This window comes from Cynara cardunculus (assembly GCF_001531365.2).
Source record: "Cynara cardunculus var. scolymus isolate 2C chromosome LG 15, CcrdV1, whole genome shotgun sequence".
In the NCBI taxonomy this organism is placed as follows: Eukaryota; Viridiplantae; Streptophyta; class Magnoliopsida; order Asterales; family Asteraceae; genus Cynara; species Cynara cardunculus.
Window position 1 is genome coordinate 18,743,289 of NC_037542.1, and position 15,636 is coordinate 18,758,924.

At 35.0% G+C, this 15,636-nt stretch overlaps 2 protein-coding genes across 4 annotated transcripts; both read left to right on the forward strand.

Annotated features, from left to right (window-relative positions):
- Window positions 1–1,266: 1,266 nt before the first annotated feature.
- On the forward strand, window positions 1,267–3,158 carry LOC112528238 (alcohol dehydrogenase-like 3). The gene is made up of 8 exons (XM_025139217.1): window positions 1,267–1,330; window positions 1,399–1,535; window positions 1,626–1,675; window positions 1,807–2,218; window positions 2,311–2,448; window positions 2,565–2,660; window positions 2,768–2,929; window positions 3,019–3,158. Exons 1-8 carry the CDS (start codon window positions 1,270–1,272, stop codon window positions 3,127–3,129), a joined length of 1,167 nt encoding a protein of 388 aa, XP_024994985.1. The 5' UTR covers window positions 1,267–1,269; the 3' UTR covers window positions 3,130–3,158.
- Window positions 3,159–6,534: 3,376 nt separating this feature from the next.
- LOC112528237 (ubiquitin carboxyl-terminal hydrolase 9-like) lies at window positions 6,535–15,636 on the forward strand. Of its 3 annotated transcripts, XM_025139215.1 has the most exons (15): window positions 6,535–6,656; window positions 6,758–6,925; window positions 8,085–8,333; window positions 8,853–8,994; window positions 9,518–9,577; window positions 9,672–9,776; window positions 10,732–10,849; window positions 10,934–11,127; window positions 11,213–11,353; window positions 11,746–11,916; window positions 12,342–12,599; window positions 12,700–12,845; window positions 13,741–14,265; window positions 14,370–14,646; window positions 14,960–15,636. In XM_025139215.1, the coding sequence occupies exons 2-15, from the start codon at window positions 6,774–6,776 to the stop codon at window positions 15,131–15,133; spliced, it is 2,712 nt and encodes a 903-aa protein (XP_024994983.1). In that variant the 5' UTR covers window positions 6,535–6,656; window positions 6,758–6,773; the 3' UTR covers window positions 15,134–15,636. The 3 variants fall into 3 exon arrangements, with proteins under 3 accessions (XP_024994983.1, XP_024994981.1, XP_024994982.1); XM_025139213.1 differs by having other exon boundaries at window positions 10,732–11,127; XM_025139214.1 differs by having other exon boundaries at window positions 9,681–9,776; window positions 10,732–11,127.

Consider the following 15,636-nt stretch of genomic DNA (forward strand, 5'->3'; position numbering starts at 1 on the left):
ATTGTTTTGTTTACTTCTATTGACAATTTATTTTAGATCGGGAATGCAACCTCTTTTTTCGTTTCATAAAGATCTTATGACTTAATAAATTGTAAACTTAACTTTTTCAAAAACCATATAATATATATCTACACTATATTATATAACATTTGACAAAAACTCTTAAAAACCATCTTTTATACGTGAAATACTGTTTATTGATGCATAGTACTTAAAATTCAAGATTACAAGTAAAATCTGCATAAGTACAACTCATTAAGCTCTATATTGGAATTCGTGTAACTAATTGTAGATAAATATAATTAAAGACATTATAAAATTCTTATTTTAAATATATATAACATATAATTAGGATAATTATTGAATTCTAAAAAAATATCTAGTTATTATCTTTATAAAAATTATATTATTAAATCAAAAATAAATTAATTCGTTATTAAACCTAAATTAAATTGTAAAAAAAAAAATTGAATAAGAAACTACACAAAAAATTGAGAATTTTTATATGTTTTCAAATTTATATCTAAAAAAAATTATTATACTTAGCTCAAAACCATATAAATTCATATTATAATATTAACAGAGATCAAAAAAATAAAATATTAAATCAAGATATATTTTGTTATATTGCACACAAATATTTTATTTATTTTATAATATTAATAAAGATAAAACCTTTGCTATAGTAGGAAAAAGACGACTAATATCTTCGAGTTGAAAAAAAAAAGGGTGTGTGACGTTGACTTGTAGATTTGTATAAGACCAATCAAACTACTCCTGTGACCAGCAGGGACTTTCCCCAGAAGCTACTTTAATTAGTTGAAGTAAATTACATTTATTGTCCCTGTGGTTTATTGAAATTGCAAAATTTTGGTTTTTATTTTCATAATTTGCAACTTAATGGTGTTTTTATTTCAAAGATTAAGTTTATTAATGAATTTCTGTTAAGTATCATGAATAAAAACATCAATAAATAGTAAATCATAAAAACAAATACAAATATAAATTGTAAGATAATAGAACAAAAATCGAAAAAAATAACAATTTTCAAGAAAATAAAACGTAGTGTACTCCATTATTGAAATGGATCATGTGTTCAAAACAGACGGCTTTCAAGAAACGCGTTCTTAATACAAGTTGACTACATTGAGTACTACTAATCAGTCCACTATATATAATATATAATATACATACACATGTACAGATCTACAAGACAGTAAGACACAAGATCCAAGACCATTTAGATCAACGGATATGGCTATTATACAGATGAACACCACATCCAACTCCAAGAACATGACTACAGCAGGCCAGCTTATCAGCTGCAAAGGTATCCATCTTCTCTCTAATTAACCTCATCATGTTAATTATCAAGATCTGATTTTGAATTTCATGCAGCCGCCGTGGCATGGGGTCCTGGCCAGCCATTGGTCATCGAAGAAATTCAGGTGGATATCCCCCAGAAAATGGAGGTCCGAATTAAGATCCTTTTCACTTCTATCTGTCATACTGATCTTGGTGCTTGGCAAGGAAAGGTATAATTAATCCATTAATTAAAGCTAATTAATCTTGGCTGAATTTGATCAACAAGCTTATACTGACTCTTGGTTTTGATTTCTATGTAGAATGAAGCTCAACGAGTATATCCAAGAATCTTTGGCCATGAAGCCTCTGGGTATATATAATTATACATAATCTAAGATTTTAAAGATATATATATATATATATATATATATAAAATTAATGGTGTCATTGTATACAGTGTTAAACTGCAGCATCATGACATTTAATTTTGTTACAATATAGGGTGGTGGAGAGTGTGGGAGAAGGGGTGGAGGATATGAAGGCTGGAGATCACGTTGTTCCGATATTTAACGGAGAATGTGGAGATTGTGTTTTCTGCAAGTCGAAAACGAGTAATCTGTGCAAAAAGTTTAGGGTGGATCCGTTCAAGAGTGTGATGGCAAACGATGGAAAGACGAGGTTTTGGACAAAACAAGGGGAACCCATTTACCATTTCCTCAATACCTCGACTTTCAGCGAGTACACGGTGATTGACTCCGCCTGTGTCGTCAAGATCGACCCCAGTGCTTCCCTCAAGACCATGACCCTCCTTAGCTGTGGCGTTTCCACTGGCCTCGGAGCTGCATGGAATACAGCCGATGTACAAGCCGGTTCGTCTGTCGCTGTTTTTGGTCTCGGAGCCGTAGGACTCGCGGTAATTCCATTGTACCAGAATCAAATCGGCTTTATAGAAAGTTAAACATATCTGAATGTTGTAATAAATTATAATGATCGATCGATGTATAGGTTGTTGAAGGAGCACGATCCAGAGGAGCCTCCAAAATCATAGGGGTGGATATAAACTCCGAGAAGCTCAGCAGAGGTGTAGCCATGGGTGTCACTGATATCATAAACCCATTGGACTTAAACAAACCAGTCCACGAGGTTAGTATATATGTATATATAAAGTAGTCTACTAGCACATTAAAAATATATGATATTAAAGCCAATACACTAATCAACATGTTTGCTGATATATATGATGTCGAATATCTTGCCAGGAAATCAGGGAAATCTCGGAAGGAGGAGTAGATTTTAGCTTCGAGTGTGCGGGAAACTTGGACGTTCTCCGGGAGGCTTTCCTTTCGTCGCACGAGGTATTCGAATATATCATCATGCATCCTGATGGTTAATTTTCGAGAAAAGGGATATAAAACTGTTGTATCAAACGGTAGTGGTGAATAATGATCGATATTTTGTACAGGGTTGGGGTTTGACGGTACTACTGGGAATTCATCAGACTCCGAAAACGCTCCCTCTTCATCCCATGGAACTCTTCGATGGTCGGAGAATAATTGGATCCGTTTTCGGAGACTTCAAAGGGAAATCTCAGCTACCTGAATTTGCCAAAAAATGCATGCATGGGGTAATTGCTTAATTCATTCAGCTGGTACTAGAAATTTACAACTTTTTTTGAGCATATAATTTATGATTTGGGTTTGTTTTTTTATGCAGGCAGTGAAATTGGATGACTTTATAACCCATGAACTACCATTCAGTGAGATCAACAAAGCTTTCCAGTTACTTATGGATGGGAAATCACTGAGATGCATTCTGCATCTTTGAAACATTCATTTCATATCCTCATATATATATATATATATATACATATATACATATATATATATATACATATATACATATATATATATATATATATATTCTTTCATGGGAAACCCCATTTAATTTAAAGCAAATATAATGTCATGGCAGTTGATTACTTGATAAGTTTTATGGGATATGTTGTTGATTTAAGTGTTATTAATTAGTGGTTTGATATAATTGAGATTTGAAGGGGTATTGGTTGAGTTAAGAGATGCATAAAGGATACTTTTATAAGTTAAACTAAACATGGGATAGCTGAATCGCAGGGGGCAAGGGGCAGTGCCCCTCGTGGCTCGGCGCCAATTAGCGTGTTACCTGATCAGTGAGGGAATTACTGATACATTGAATTATTGATCAGTGAGGGGCTCACTGACATATTGATCAGTGAGTACTCTTAACTGTCTTATAACCACTAGTAACTAACTTGTGATTGTTGGTAACTGTCGGTAACCGCATACTAGAGCTGTTCATGGGCGGAACGACCCGTTAGACTCGGTCCATCCGCGTCACTAGAACTTGGACAACCATTATCGAAAAAATGGACGGGCCCGAGTTTGTTTGTTAAAATTAACAGGCGGACATGAGGAATGTAAAAATAAATATCGACAAGCACGCCTAACCCGTTTATGTTTTATAATTAATATTTTTTATCATTAATTAAAATTATACTAGTATATTTTAAAATTAAGTTACTAAAATTATAGCATGGAAGTTGGGACTCTTTGGTTTTTCTGGAGGACCCAAAGGGTTCTACATTATCTTTGTTAGCGTCATTATGTCAAAAGTCCTGATTGATCAACAATGGATAAAGTCAGTAGTTGCTTAAAAATTTAACTGCGACGATGTTTTTCCTTTAGTTTTTGGTTCCATATTTGTTAATTAAAAGTTACACTTTTTAGGCCCGTTAGTCCGTGGGCAAGCCTGACCCGTTTATAGTGCTTGTAATGGCAAATTGTTTAGCCCCAAAAAAAGGCTTGGGTTTACAATATTAGACCTGTTGGACAAAAAAAAAGTTAGACCCAACTTGGACTGCAAATGATCACCTCTATCGCATACCATTAAAAGGAGTTTTCAATCTTATTTCTAAGGATTATAAAGTGTAAGCTAGTGATGCTTTCGCCATCTATGTTGCAGCATTCTGCTGCTTCGCTTAGCAGCACGACTAGTGTGAATCTTCATAAGTTTAAATAAACCCCATATTTATGGCGTAAATTGCTACCCTTTTTGCTGTTATGCCTAATGCCCATGAGTTTAGCTAATGACAACATGGTCCAATTGAAAAAACCCCGTTATTTGTATTCCTCTCCATTGGATCTCTTACCGGGTACCTCAAAAAAGGAACATTTGCCCTCGTGACCCTAGAAGCTAGAACCCTATTGAATCCGCTATTCAGATAAGAAAAAGAGCAAGAGTAACAAAAAAGCAGTGTAAAAAAAGGTGCGCCATGATGCGATATGACGCAAGATGCGTATCCGTTGTTACAAAATAGCTCATAGCATTTCTGTAAGGGATGGCTCATGTCACGGCGCTTTGAGGCGGGCCATGGCGCACCGTGACGTGCATTTATTATAAGATGTAATTTTTTTTTTCAAAACAAAGTATATTTTTTATTTATATATTTCTTGTATTTCACACTTTTAACTTTATATTTTACACATTATAAATATATATAATCATATAACTCATACTTTCATGAATTTACAAATGTTATGGACTCACAATTCAAATGAAGTTGTAAAATTACTTTTATAAAAGTTATAATTAAAATATTAAATCAAAAGCTATTTTTATAATAATATTTTATATGATTTTTCTTCTTTTAATATAAATGTACATTTTTTAATACATCATGTGATTAGATGATATATGAAAAACATATATGTAAATATACAATTCTAAATATGACATAGAAAATTTCCGTCTTATGTCACGCCTTGAAAAACGTTGCGTCCTCATCGTGGTGTGTAAGTCTTTAGACTTGACCTCGCCTCTATACCACGCCTCACGCTATTTTGAACCTTACAAAAAAATGACGATTCAGATCAAGCGCAACAACACGAAATAAATGAAAAATCGTTTAATTCCTAATACGGTGTTTGAACAACGAGTTTAAACTTGTAACAAAAAATTCGAAGGACTCCACGTCATCACAACCAATAATTTTTTAACACAAGTATTTAAGCATTATAGGAAAATGATCAAGAGAGAACTTTGAAAAATGGGATGAAAAAATATATCAAAATTGAGGTCAACTTATAGATAATAAAGTGATCGTTTTATATGTAATATGTTTCTAGCTCCAACTTTTGTTATATCTCTCCGATTTTCAATTTAAAAAAAAAATGGTAGGTAATATTTATTTCATATTTGTTAGATCATCTCAATCTAACGGTTTAAATGATTTTTTCGATTGTTTTTTCCTTCATAATTCTTTTTAGCTCACCCCTATTAATAATATGAAAAACAAGACAAAACATAGTGCCATGTTTAGTGCCAAGTTAAATCATGCCATTTTATATATGCTTAAGCTTTTCATGCCCCTTTATGGTCAAAAATCCATCTCATATAATTCGTAATTTATCAAAAGCTTATCAGATAAATATTTATCAATAGTCTTCACTTCTTTTATCTAATAACATTCTCAATCATCAAATGGATTGTTGGTAAAACCAGTAAAAGTTTATCGGGTAAGATTCCCGGTAATTATCTGTCTTTACCATTCTCAATGGACACGACAAGTGACACCTGGTAAAAACTTACCCGATAAGTGTTTATGTTGTAATCATTTAATCGTTTGTAATTGTCGATCTCTTATTAATTACATAAAACATGATTTGGTGGACACACAAAACTACATAACTTCCTTTGTAATGGTTGTGGGTGAAGATAGAAATGTCAAAGTATGAGGTGGGAACTCATACCATATGCATGGCACATGCCAAGATGGATTGGGTTAGAGTGACCCAAAAGTAAACCCAAACCCATAACCCACGTCAAGAATTTTCTTGCATTACTCACTAAACCAATTTCTAATTGCATTACGTGACCAAGGGACTCCTTGCTAGATTTCTTATAGCCTACAAAATTAGAATTTTAGGGATTTTTAGTTGATTTCAGTATTTCACAAAGGGATTTTTATTCTTCATTGGATTTGAATCTATGACTTTTAGGTATTTTTGACATTTAAAATCAAATTCAAACCAATCAAACACCACCTTTATATGATTGATTTTTAAATTTTGTCTTATTAAATAAAAAGATATTAATTTATTATTTGGAGTGATGAAATGAAATAGAATTGAAAGGGTAGGTTGTTGCGGAGACGGGTATAAATTGGAAAGGTTTGGTGGCTCAAAGGACGGTAAACCATTTTATTTCTAACAATCTTCCTCTTCCAGATCGAATCGCCCTGTAATCTAGGGTTTCGCAAATCTCCCACCTCTCCCTCACGATCTATACTCAACTCTTGTTATCAATACTTCCCAACTGTATAATCCCTTTTTCCCCTTTTCAATCTTGCCAAATCTTTTACTAAATTCAGACCCTTGCCCGATTGAATCTCTTCTTTTCTTGTTTTTTTTTTCTTTAGGTTTTTTGTAGCGATCATGACGATTCCCGATTCGGGTTCCCTGATGGATAACGAATCGTTATGCTTGCCGTGCACTCCAGAGGAAGAGAGAAGGATTGTCAAGGAGTTAACAGAGAAGGCCGAGTCTTGTTTGAAAGAAGGCAACTTATACTATGTTGTCTCCATTAGGTAATCTAATATTTATTCGTCTCAGTTTTTACATAGTTTTTGCTTATGAAGAAACAAGATTCACTTTTATTTATTTCTTGGGATGGCAATTCTAGGCAATGAGTCGTGATTGTAAGACGATTACATGATTTCTGGAACTACCTATTTGTGTCTAGTCAAATTATTGCCTGTTTTAGCTATTGGATTTTTATCCTGTCCTACGTATAGTGTACAGAACTACCGATCAATTATCATCTATGAATTACTTATCTTATGAGGATCTTTAAAGACATCATAACCTCATTTTGTTGGTTTGCATGAATATTTTATTTGGTGCAAGACTGCAAGTCCTTAAACATGATCAGCATACAAATTGTGGACAACAATCAAAGATACTGTTGAATTGTTTTTAGACAGAACTCATAAATATAGAGGATTGACAAGTTGACCAAAAACTATCTTTCCCACATGCAGTAATAGATAAAAGCTTATGTTGAAAAATCCTGAACAGAATATGCAGCAAGTTAGCACGGATTGCAAGTTACGTTACCTTTAGATTTAATCAATCTCAATCATTTTCATCAATAAGAATGCATGAATGTTTAATAAAATTATGAGTCGCATCTTAATTAGTATCCCATGTTAAAGTACTACCAAAACACCAAGTTACTTTCAAGCAACTAAGCAAGTATAGAAAATTACAAGGCCTGTTAATCATGATGCCTCCAATTTGTGTTCTTATTTTCCTTGACATTATATCATCAAAAGAATGGAGGCTTATGCAAGAGAACCTAAAATTTTGGTATCAATTAGATTATGAAGATATGATAAGCATGACTTGCTACGAAGTTTATGCAATTAAGGGCTGTTACGTGTTTCAGTTAAAAAACACTAGGTTATGGCAAAACCACATTAATTACTGCACAACACTTCATGGAATCAAGTTTTGATGCAAAAAGCAGCATGGTCTGAGCATCTTATCCTAGTGAAACTATTTAGGGTGTTTTGGGGTCATATGTGGGTTATATATTAGCTGCTAAGAGTTCCATCATCATTGTAGGGTAATTATTTTAGTACTTATTCTTCTTTATTATAGATCTCAAAATTTAGCTGATTATTTGCTGGAACTTATGTTGAACCGCTTTTAACATAAAGATATCCTCTTCTTTTCTATAAGCAGATGGTTTACAAAGTGGCAGAAATACGTTGGTGAGGAAATTAGTGCATATCAGTTCAAAGAGCTTTCTACTGATAAACAGGCCCCACCTGTGACAAAAGCAAGCGAGAGACCAGGACCAATTGATAACACAGATATAATTACAAATGAAGGTGATCGTGATAAGAGTGACCTACAGATTTCTAGGTTACTTTTAGAAGGGAGTGATTACGTTCTAGTTCCTCAAGGAGTTTGGGAGAAGCTTCATGGATGGTACATTAATTTTTGTATTAAGTTGTTCTATTCAGTCTCCAATACTTGAATATGTTTTTCTGTTTCATGATATTAGTTGCAGACATCATATTTAGAAAATAGGAAATTGCAGATGAGATAATTTTGTTTAGTGTGTGGATAATTTGGTGATGTGAGGGTAATATGTTCATCTAATTAGTTGTTGGCATGGCTGGGTGGGACATATAACCATATAAGATGTTCAATAGATGGTTTAATTTATATGATGCGTTGGGGAATTTTTTTCTTTGTTCATAGTATGTTGGTTGTTGAATTATAAGAGCACCACTGGAAACAGGCAGTAATACCTACATGATCTATGCACTTTGACTTGATATTTTGAGAGCTTTGACACTTCATCCTGCTCTTGATGACATTTCAGTGCATGACAAGTCGGGTTAAAATACATAACTAATTATTTCATAATAGGTGTCACCTACAATTTATCTTGACACTGTGCAGTATGTAACATTTCTTCCTCATGCTAAATATATTTTCTAGGTACAAAGGAGGACCGGCTTTACCCAGGAAGATGATAGCACTTGGAATCCAAGGGGCATATACAGTTGAGGTGTATCCCCTAGCTTTGAAATTGATTGATTCAAGAGACAAGAGTGAAATAATCATACACATAAGTAAAAAGGTACTGCATTTCTTATTTTTCATCAATTTTTTTTGTTGTAGTGCCACAATTCAGTGGATACTGGTTCTGGCAAAAAGGGTGCAATTCCGTGTCCTGACCAAAGAGGGCGAGAAGATCAGAGAGGCATTCTACTATAAGTAAACCTTACCAATTGGTGCCAACTAGTGATCTTTCTGTATCACTGTATGTGATTGCTGGAAATTCGGTCAGGTTTGCAGATCTGTACCTTACAGAGAAAGAAACATGAATTCCGGCACAAATCACAAAGTTTGGAACTTTATTAACTTGGTCATACGAAAATTGGCTAGCTGGTGAAGTATATGGATGTTGAAAGCCTCTTCGATCTTCTTGCCTAGTTGAAAGCCATTTATGATGGAATCATCTTTATAAAGGAAGAACGGAACTGCCATATAGGTGAAGTTAGTGTTTTTGAGGGAATAATCTGTTGGTTGCTGTAAAATATCACTATACTTTTATAACTGTTACTAAGCATTTACATACTGGTCTTTTTAATGTTATATAGGCCTCGTTACGTGAACTTTATAAGCAAGTATCTGCACTTAAAGGAGTAGAGCTGGAGAAGGTTAGACTTCATGATTTGATATGATTTTAGGTTACTGTGAGGATAAATTCTGTTCCCTCTCTAACTCATAATTTTCTTGTTTTGCTCTCTTGAGTTCGAACAGGTGCACATTTGGGATTATTTTAATGATCGTAGGCAATCAGCTCTGGCTGATTCGAATCAAACCCTGGAGGAGTCCAACCTGCAGATGGATCAATCTGTGAGTAATATTTGACCCAGCCCACCTACCCTTTACCTCAAACTGATTAGGCCTGTATTATTTTTCTTAAATTTCATGATCAAATTGATGGAAAATTTTCTTTGTTTTAAGTAAATGTCACCAATAGCTCTGCAACTAATTACTCTTCTCTGTGATTTACCTTCAACTCTTGGCCTACATGCAAATACGCTTTCCTTAAAGACTTGGAAGTGATCATTGATCATTATGTACTAAATTTGTGGTTTGATGATTCATATCATTGAACTTGTGAGCTCCTATTCGACCTACTTGTCATATGTGCACTGGGGGCTCTAGATGAGCCTGCTCTTGTTTGGCATTGTATTTCCAGTACATATTCTATCTGTGTCTCACACACACATATATATTGGTATCCTGATGTTTGTGACCACATTAGAACCTATATTACGTAGTATGTTGATTATTAGTACTTTTAACTTATTATCAGGATAGATATGCTCAAGGCTGTTGCAGTACATTTTCATGATGAAATTGTACTCTTTTCTTTTTCCTTTAGTCAAAAGGGGTATCCGCCCAAGTCACCTTTGTAAAATTGAGGCTGCTGATTCACCACTTCATTTTTTCTTATATTGTACTTGGTGTCTTGGTTTTTGTCTTGGCCTTTTCCCACTTATACTTTGTCCTCCCCTTTTGTTCTTTTATACAATGTTTGTTGGATTCATAATTTCATTAACCATGCTGGTTTCTGATCATTGTTTGTTCTTTTCTCTATTTTCTTGTTCATAAACCTGTTTTTCTGGGTTGGTTATACTGACAAACTTCAGTTATTGTGTTGTCAAGTCATTTTTTTCTTTCACAATTTTGGCATATAAAATGTTGTTATTCTTGTTATGATATGTGCTAGTATGTTACATTATTCTATTACTAATGTGGTTGTTTTTTCATCATTCTATTACTAATCCGGTTGTTTTTACAGATTCTTTTAGATGTTCAAGTTGATGGATTTATACCCTCTGGATTTGGCATGGATTCTACAGGAAATGAGTTAGCTTTGGTCCCCATGGAACCACAAAGATCATCTCGCACAATAGCTGGTGGACCAAGTTTGTCTAATGGTTATTCAGCAGATTATGGTTCTAGTTTGTATCAGGGAAGTGCTTTAAGCTCAATATCTACAGATATGGAGGATGCTCATGATTCTGTGAGGACTGCTCCTGGAGGAGATAGAGGTTTAGCAGGATTGCAGAATTTAGGGAACACTTGTTTCATGAATAGTGCACTTCAATGCTTAGTCCATACTCCACCCCTCGTGGAGTACTTTTTGCAGGATTATACTGATGAGATCAACAAGCAAAATCCTTTAGGAATGCATGTACGTGGCAAATTTGAATGTTTTATGCAAATGATACTTTCTGAAATGCACTATGGAATTAAAGTTTCTGATATCTGTCGTTCAGGGTGAACTTGCAGTTGCATTTGGTGAGTTGTTGAGGAAACTTTGGTCATCTGGTCGTACCTCGGTTCCTCCTCGTGCTTTTAAAGGAAAACTTGCTCGGTTTGCTCCCCAGTTTAGTGGATATAATCAGCATGATTCTCAAGTAAGTGCTGCATAAGCTTTTCAAGCTTTTAAACTTGGTTTGTATGGATGTCAAAACATAAGCACATTATCTTGCATAGTGGTATGTTAATAATGATGGCAGTATTATCCTCTGAAATATTATATGATTTTCCAATATAAAGTCCCATTATGGTTTATATGATTATTCCTAGTTTTCTATGTGTGTGAAGTATCATGTACATTAACTACCTGGGGTTTTCGAGTTCAAATAGCATTTCAATATAATTGTAATTATTAGGTCCCGATGTTCTTCTTGGAAAGATATTAGTTTCCAATGTTTATTTGGAAGTACTTTCCCACTCATGGTATATCTGATACTAATTTAAGCATGTTTGTATTTTACGATAATAAGTCGATGTATCTTCTCTCTAGGAACTTCTGGCATTCTTGCTTGATGGGTTGCATGAAGATCTGAATCGTGTCAAGCAGAAGCCTTATTTTGAGACAAAGGACTCTGATGGTCGCCCCGATGAGGAAGTTGCAAACGAGTTCTGGAGTTACCACAAAGCTCGAAATGATTCAATTGTAGTGGATGTTTGCCAGGTGCATGCTTGTTCATTTACTTGCACTCATGTTGCTCATTCATTTCCATTATATTGATGACAGCTTGGATTTTTATATTAGTATTGCTACTTATAACTTTAACCGTTAGTATTTGTACAGCAGAGGTCATTGTGGTTTAATAGTTAGATCAGTGTATCTGAGGGGGTGTTTGGTTAGAGGTATTAAGCAGTAATCAATGGGAATGAAAACAAAAGAAACTGTTTGGTTTTATAATACGATGGGCTCATTCCTCATAAGCCCAAATTTTCATTTCAGGTTGAACTGGAGGGAATATCATTTTCATTCCCTGTCATTTTCATTTTCATTCTCATTCCTCAGCCTGCACCAAACAACCCCAGAGTCAAGTTCTATTTATATTTATCGTTTTTCTACTTACAAGCTGAATCTGATGGCAAAATCTTCAGGGGCAATATAAGTCAACACTGGTTTGTCCAGTTTGTGACAAAATCTCAATTACCTTTGACCCCTTCATGTACTTGTCTTTGCCTTTACCTTCAACGGCCACTCGTTCAATGACGGTAACTGTATTTTATGGAGACGGAAGTAGCTTACCAATGCCGTTTACCGTTAATGTTTCAAAACATGGTTACAGCAAGGATCTCTTCCAGGCTTTGGCTACTGCATGTTGCTTAGGGAGTGATGAAATCCTGGTTCTTGCAGAGGTAATATTTCTTGTTTATTGATATTGCTAGTTGGTGGTTTTTATGCACGCGTATATTTGTCATCTTGTTTGTTTTCATGGGGATGTTTTTTGATCTGTAGGTATATGAGCACCATATATATCGCTACTTGGAGAACGGGGATTCGTTACATACAATCAAAGATGATGAATGCATTGTAGCCTATAGACTTTCCAAAAAACAAGCTGAATTTCCAAAGCTAGAGATATGTCACCGGTATCTGGAAAAGTAAGTTATCATCCTCAATTTATTTGTTTCTCTTCCATGGGTGGGTGGCCTTGGTGGCATCTAAGGCGCCACTGTTAGATTATGTGGCTTTTTGTGAGTGTGGTTGATATATTATATATTGAGAACCTTCTTCAGCAATATTGTCTACATAAATCCATGTGCATATAACCTCCTTTTTTACCAGATCATCTATAATTTTATCATCTCCAGGTTTAATCAGTTATAGGTGGATTTGTAAAATGATATCCAAGAAATCCACGCTATCAAGTATTTACTTTACTTTTTATTGGATGTGTATAGGTTCCCAATTTCCTTTCTTTGCACAGACCGAGTTTAATAGATTAAGTGCAATACTTTTGTTCTCTTTTCAAGGCTATTCATGTGCTTAATGAATTGACCATGCATGCTTATCTTTGGATAATGGAATATCGGTTTGAACAATCACACAAGAGGAGTGGTCACTGTGGAAGCACACCTGACACGAGATCTCTATTGGTTCACCCCTTAGTAGCTTGTTCTCTCTCCATCCACAAGTACTTTTCCTCTTGTGTTATCACACATATTCCTCTATTCTTCTTGGGTTACCTTGTGTGTGAACTCGTATGTTGTTTTCAATTGGACTTGTTTATAGTGCAGGGTAGGATGGTCGGACTTCTGATTTGGCAAGCGTTTTTGTTAAGCCTGAAAATTGGAAGTTCAACGTGTGTTGTTCTTTTATGTGTTAATACAATTTTAGCATGATCAAAGCTAAAAACCGAAATCTTTGTGTGTCCCCTTGCTCTAACATGCTTTGTTTGCAACTCTAGCTGTATTGTTGCCTTGCTTAAATACTTCTGGTTTTATACTTTTTACTTCTATTTGCAATATGTGATAACAAATCAACTGTTTTGGACAGTTTGAAGCCAGGTGAGAGGAAGAGGTTCTTGACGCCCTTGGTTACCTATTTAGAAGGGGCAAAAAATGGTGCTGATATTGAGTTAGCAGTTAACAGAGTTCTGGTTCCACTTAAAAGGAAAGTTTTTTCATCATTAAACAGGAGTGATGGTCCAAAGGTAAATGGCTCTGCTTCAGAAGCCAGTGAAGAATCCACTAGTGACTGTACTGAACTTGGTAACCCATCAAAGGACAAAGACTTTGAAGATGAGGAATTATCATTTCGCTTATGCTTAACGGATGATAGGGGTATGAGTTGCAGACCAATCTTAAAGAATTCTGTTATAAAATCAAGCAAAATCGTGAAGGTTATGCTGGATTGGACCGACAAGGAACATGAGTTGTATGATGCAAGCTACCTCAAGGATCTTCCCATGGTGCACAAGCCCGGGGTTACTGTTAAAAAAACTAAACAAGAATCTATCTCATTGTTTTCTTGTCTGGACGCATTCTTGAAGGAGGAACCTCTAGGACCTGATGATATGTGGTATGATGATTGTTGGCTAGATTTGAGACACTGGCTTCCCCGCTACTCAGTTTTAGTATTATGTTAGTTATGCGTTTTATTTATTTATTTATTTATTAATGCAGGTATTGCCCTGGTTGCAAGGAACATCGCCAAGCCACCAAGAAATTGGACTTGTGGAGGCTGCCTGATATTATAGTCTTCCATCTAAAACGCTTCTCGTACAGCCGATTTTTGAAGAACAAACTTGACACATTTGTGAATTTCCCGATTCACAATCTTGATTTAAGCAAATATGTGAAAAATAAAGATGCGTCTGGTGGATCTAGTGTTTACGAGTTGTATGCTATCAGCAATCATTATGGTGGGCTTGGTGGTGGCCATTATTCTGCATACGCAAAGGTAAGAGACACTACTAGTAGCCAATCTGCCACTTGTGTATTATTTAGACTTGGATTGCTAAACAAGTCATCATCATTGATTTCTCTTTTAATTTTGCACTATAATTTTTAGTTTATATACCCATCATATTTCAACCTATTATCTTCCACCATTGTGGGATGATGAAACCCAACCTTATTTCAAGGTTTAAGGAATACGCAAACCTCATGTTGCCAAGTTGATCATTCTTGGTTTTTCTTTTAATATATATATATATATATGTATATATATGTATGTATGTATTTGATTGTGGGATTGTATTTACTTTGTGCAGTTGGTTGAAGAAGATAGATGGTATCACTTTGATGATGCCCATGTAACTCCTGTTAGTGAAGGTGACATCAGAACAGCAGCAGCATATTTGTTGTTTTACCAAAGAGTGAAAACCAACTCAGTGCCTACTAATGGACCTGTGGGAGAGTCTTCGAAAGTTCATGAGGAGTTTTGAAGAGTAGTGAAGATTGAGGAGGTAGTTATTACCAAAAGTCGAATGAAATGGGCTTGTAGCGAAGCATTGTATCCCAAATCTGGATGGATGGTTTATCAAGTTAGGGGTTGATGGAATCTACAGACAGTGTGTTGCTGGAAGGAAAACAAGCACACATTTTGATCGCAAGGGAAGGAATCATACATAATTAGGAAGCAGGAGAAGGGAGGGATGGGTGTAGTTGTTATATTCTTGGTTTTCTTGATTGGCATTGGAACCAAAAACATGATTGGTTAAAAGCTTGTAGCCATTTTCCAGCATATATTACTTGATGGTAGTATTTGAGTGACTGGAAGATGATTTTGCAGATGGTGGTCTCTCTTTTTGTTATTATGTTCACATTTCTTCAACTTGTGGCATGTGTATGTATGTGCATTAGACATTCAAATCCATCCTGATCATCCCACCTGTTTTAAATAATATATTCTTGGATTGTTTGATCCACAGTGGAATGCTGGTTGCAA

Excerpts from the sequence above, each read along its gene's own strand:
- LOC112528238 (XM_025139217.1), top strand. The coding sequence starts at position 1,270 with ATGAACACCACATCCAACTCCAAGAACATGACTACAGCAGGCCAGCTT. Across the intron at positions 2,661-2,767 it reads CTTTCCTTTCGTCGCACGAG|GGTTGGGGTTTGACGGTACT; the intron begins GTATTCGAATAT and ends TATTTTGTACAG. Across the intron at positions 2,930-3,018 it reads CCAAAAAATGCATGCATGGG|GCAGTGAAATTGGATGACTT; the intron begins GTAATTGCTTAA and ends TTTTTTATGCAG.
- LOC112528237 (XM_025139213.1), top strand. The coding sequence starts at position 6,774 with ATGACGATTCCCGATTCGGGTTCCCTGATGGATAACGAATCGTTATGC. Across the intron at positions 8,995-9,517 it reads TCATACACATAAGTAAAAAG|GCCTCGTTACGTGAACTTTA; the intron begins GTACTGCATTTC and ends AATGTTATATAG. Across the intron at positions 9,777-10,731 it reads ACCTGCAGATGGATCAATCT|ATTCTTTTAGATGTTCAAGT; the intron begins GTGAGTAATATT and ends TTGTTTTTACAG.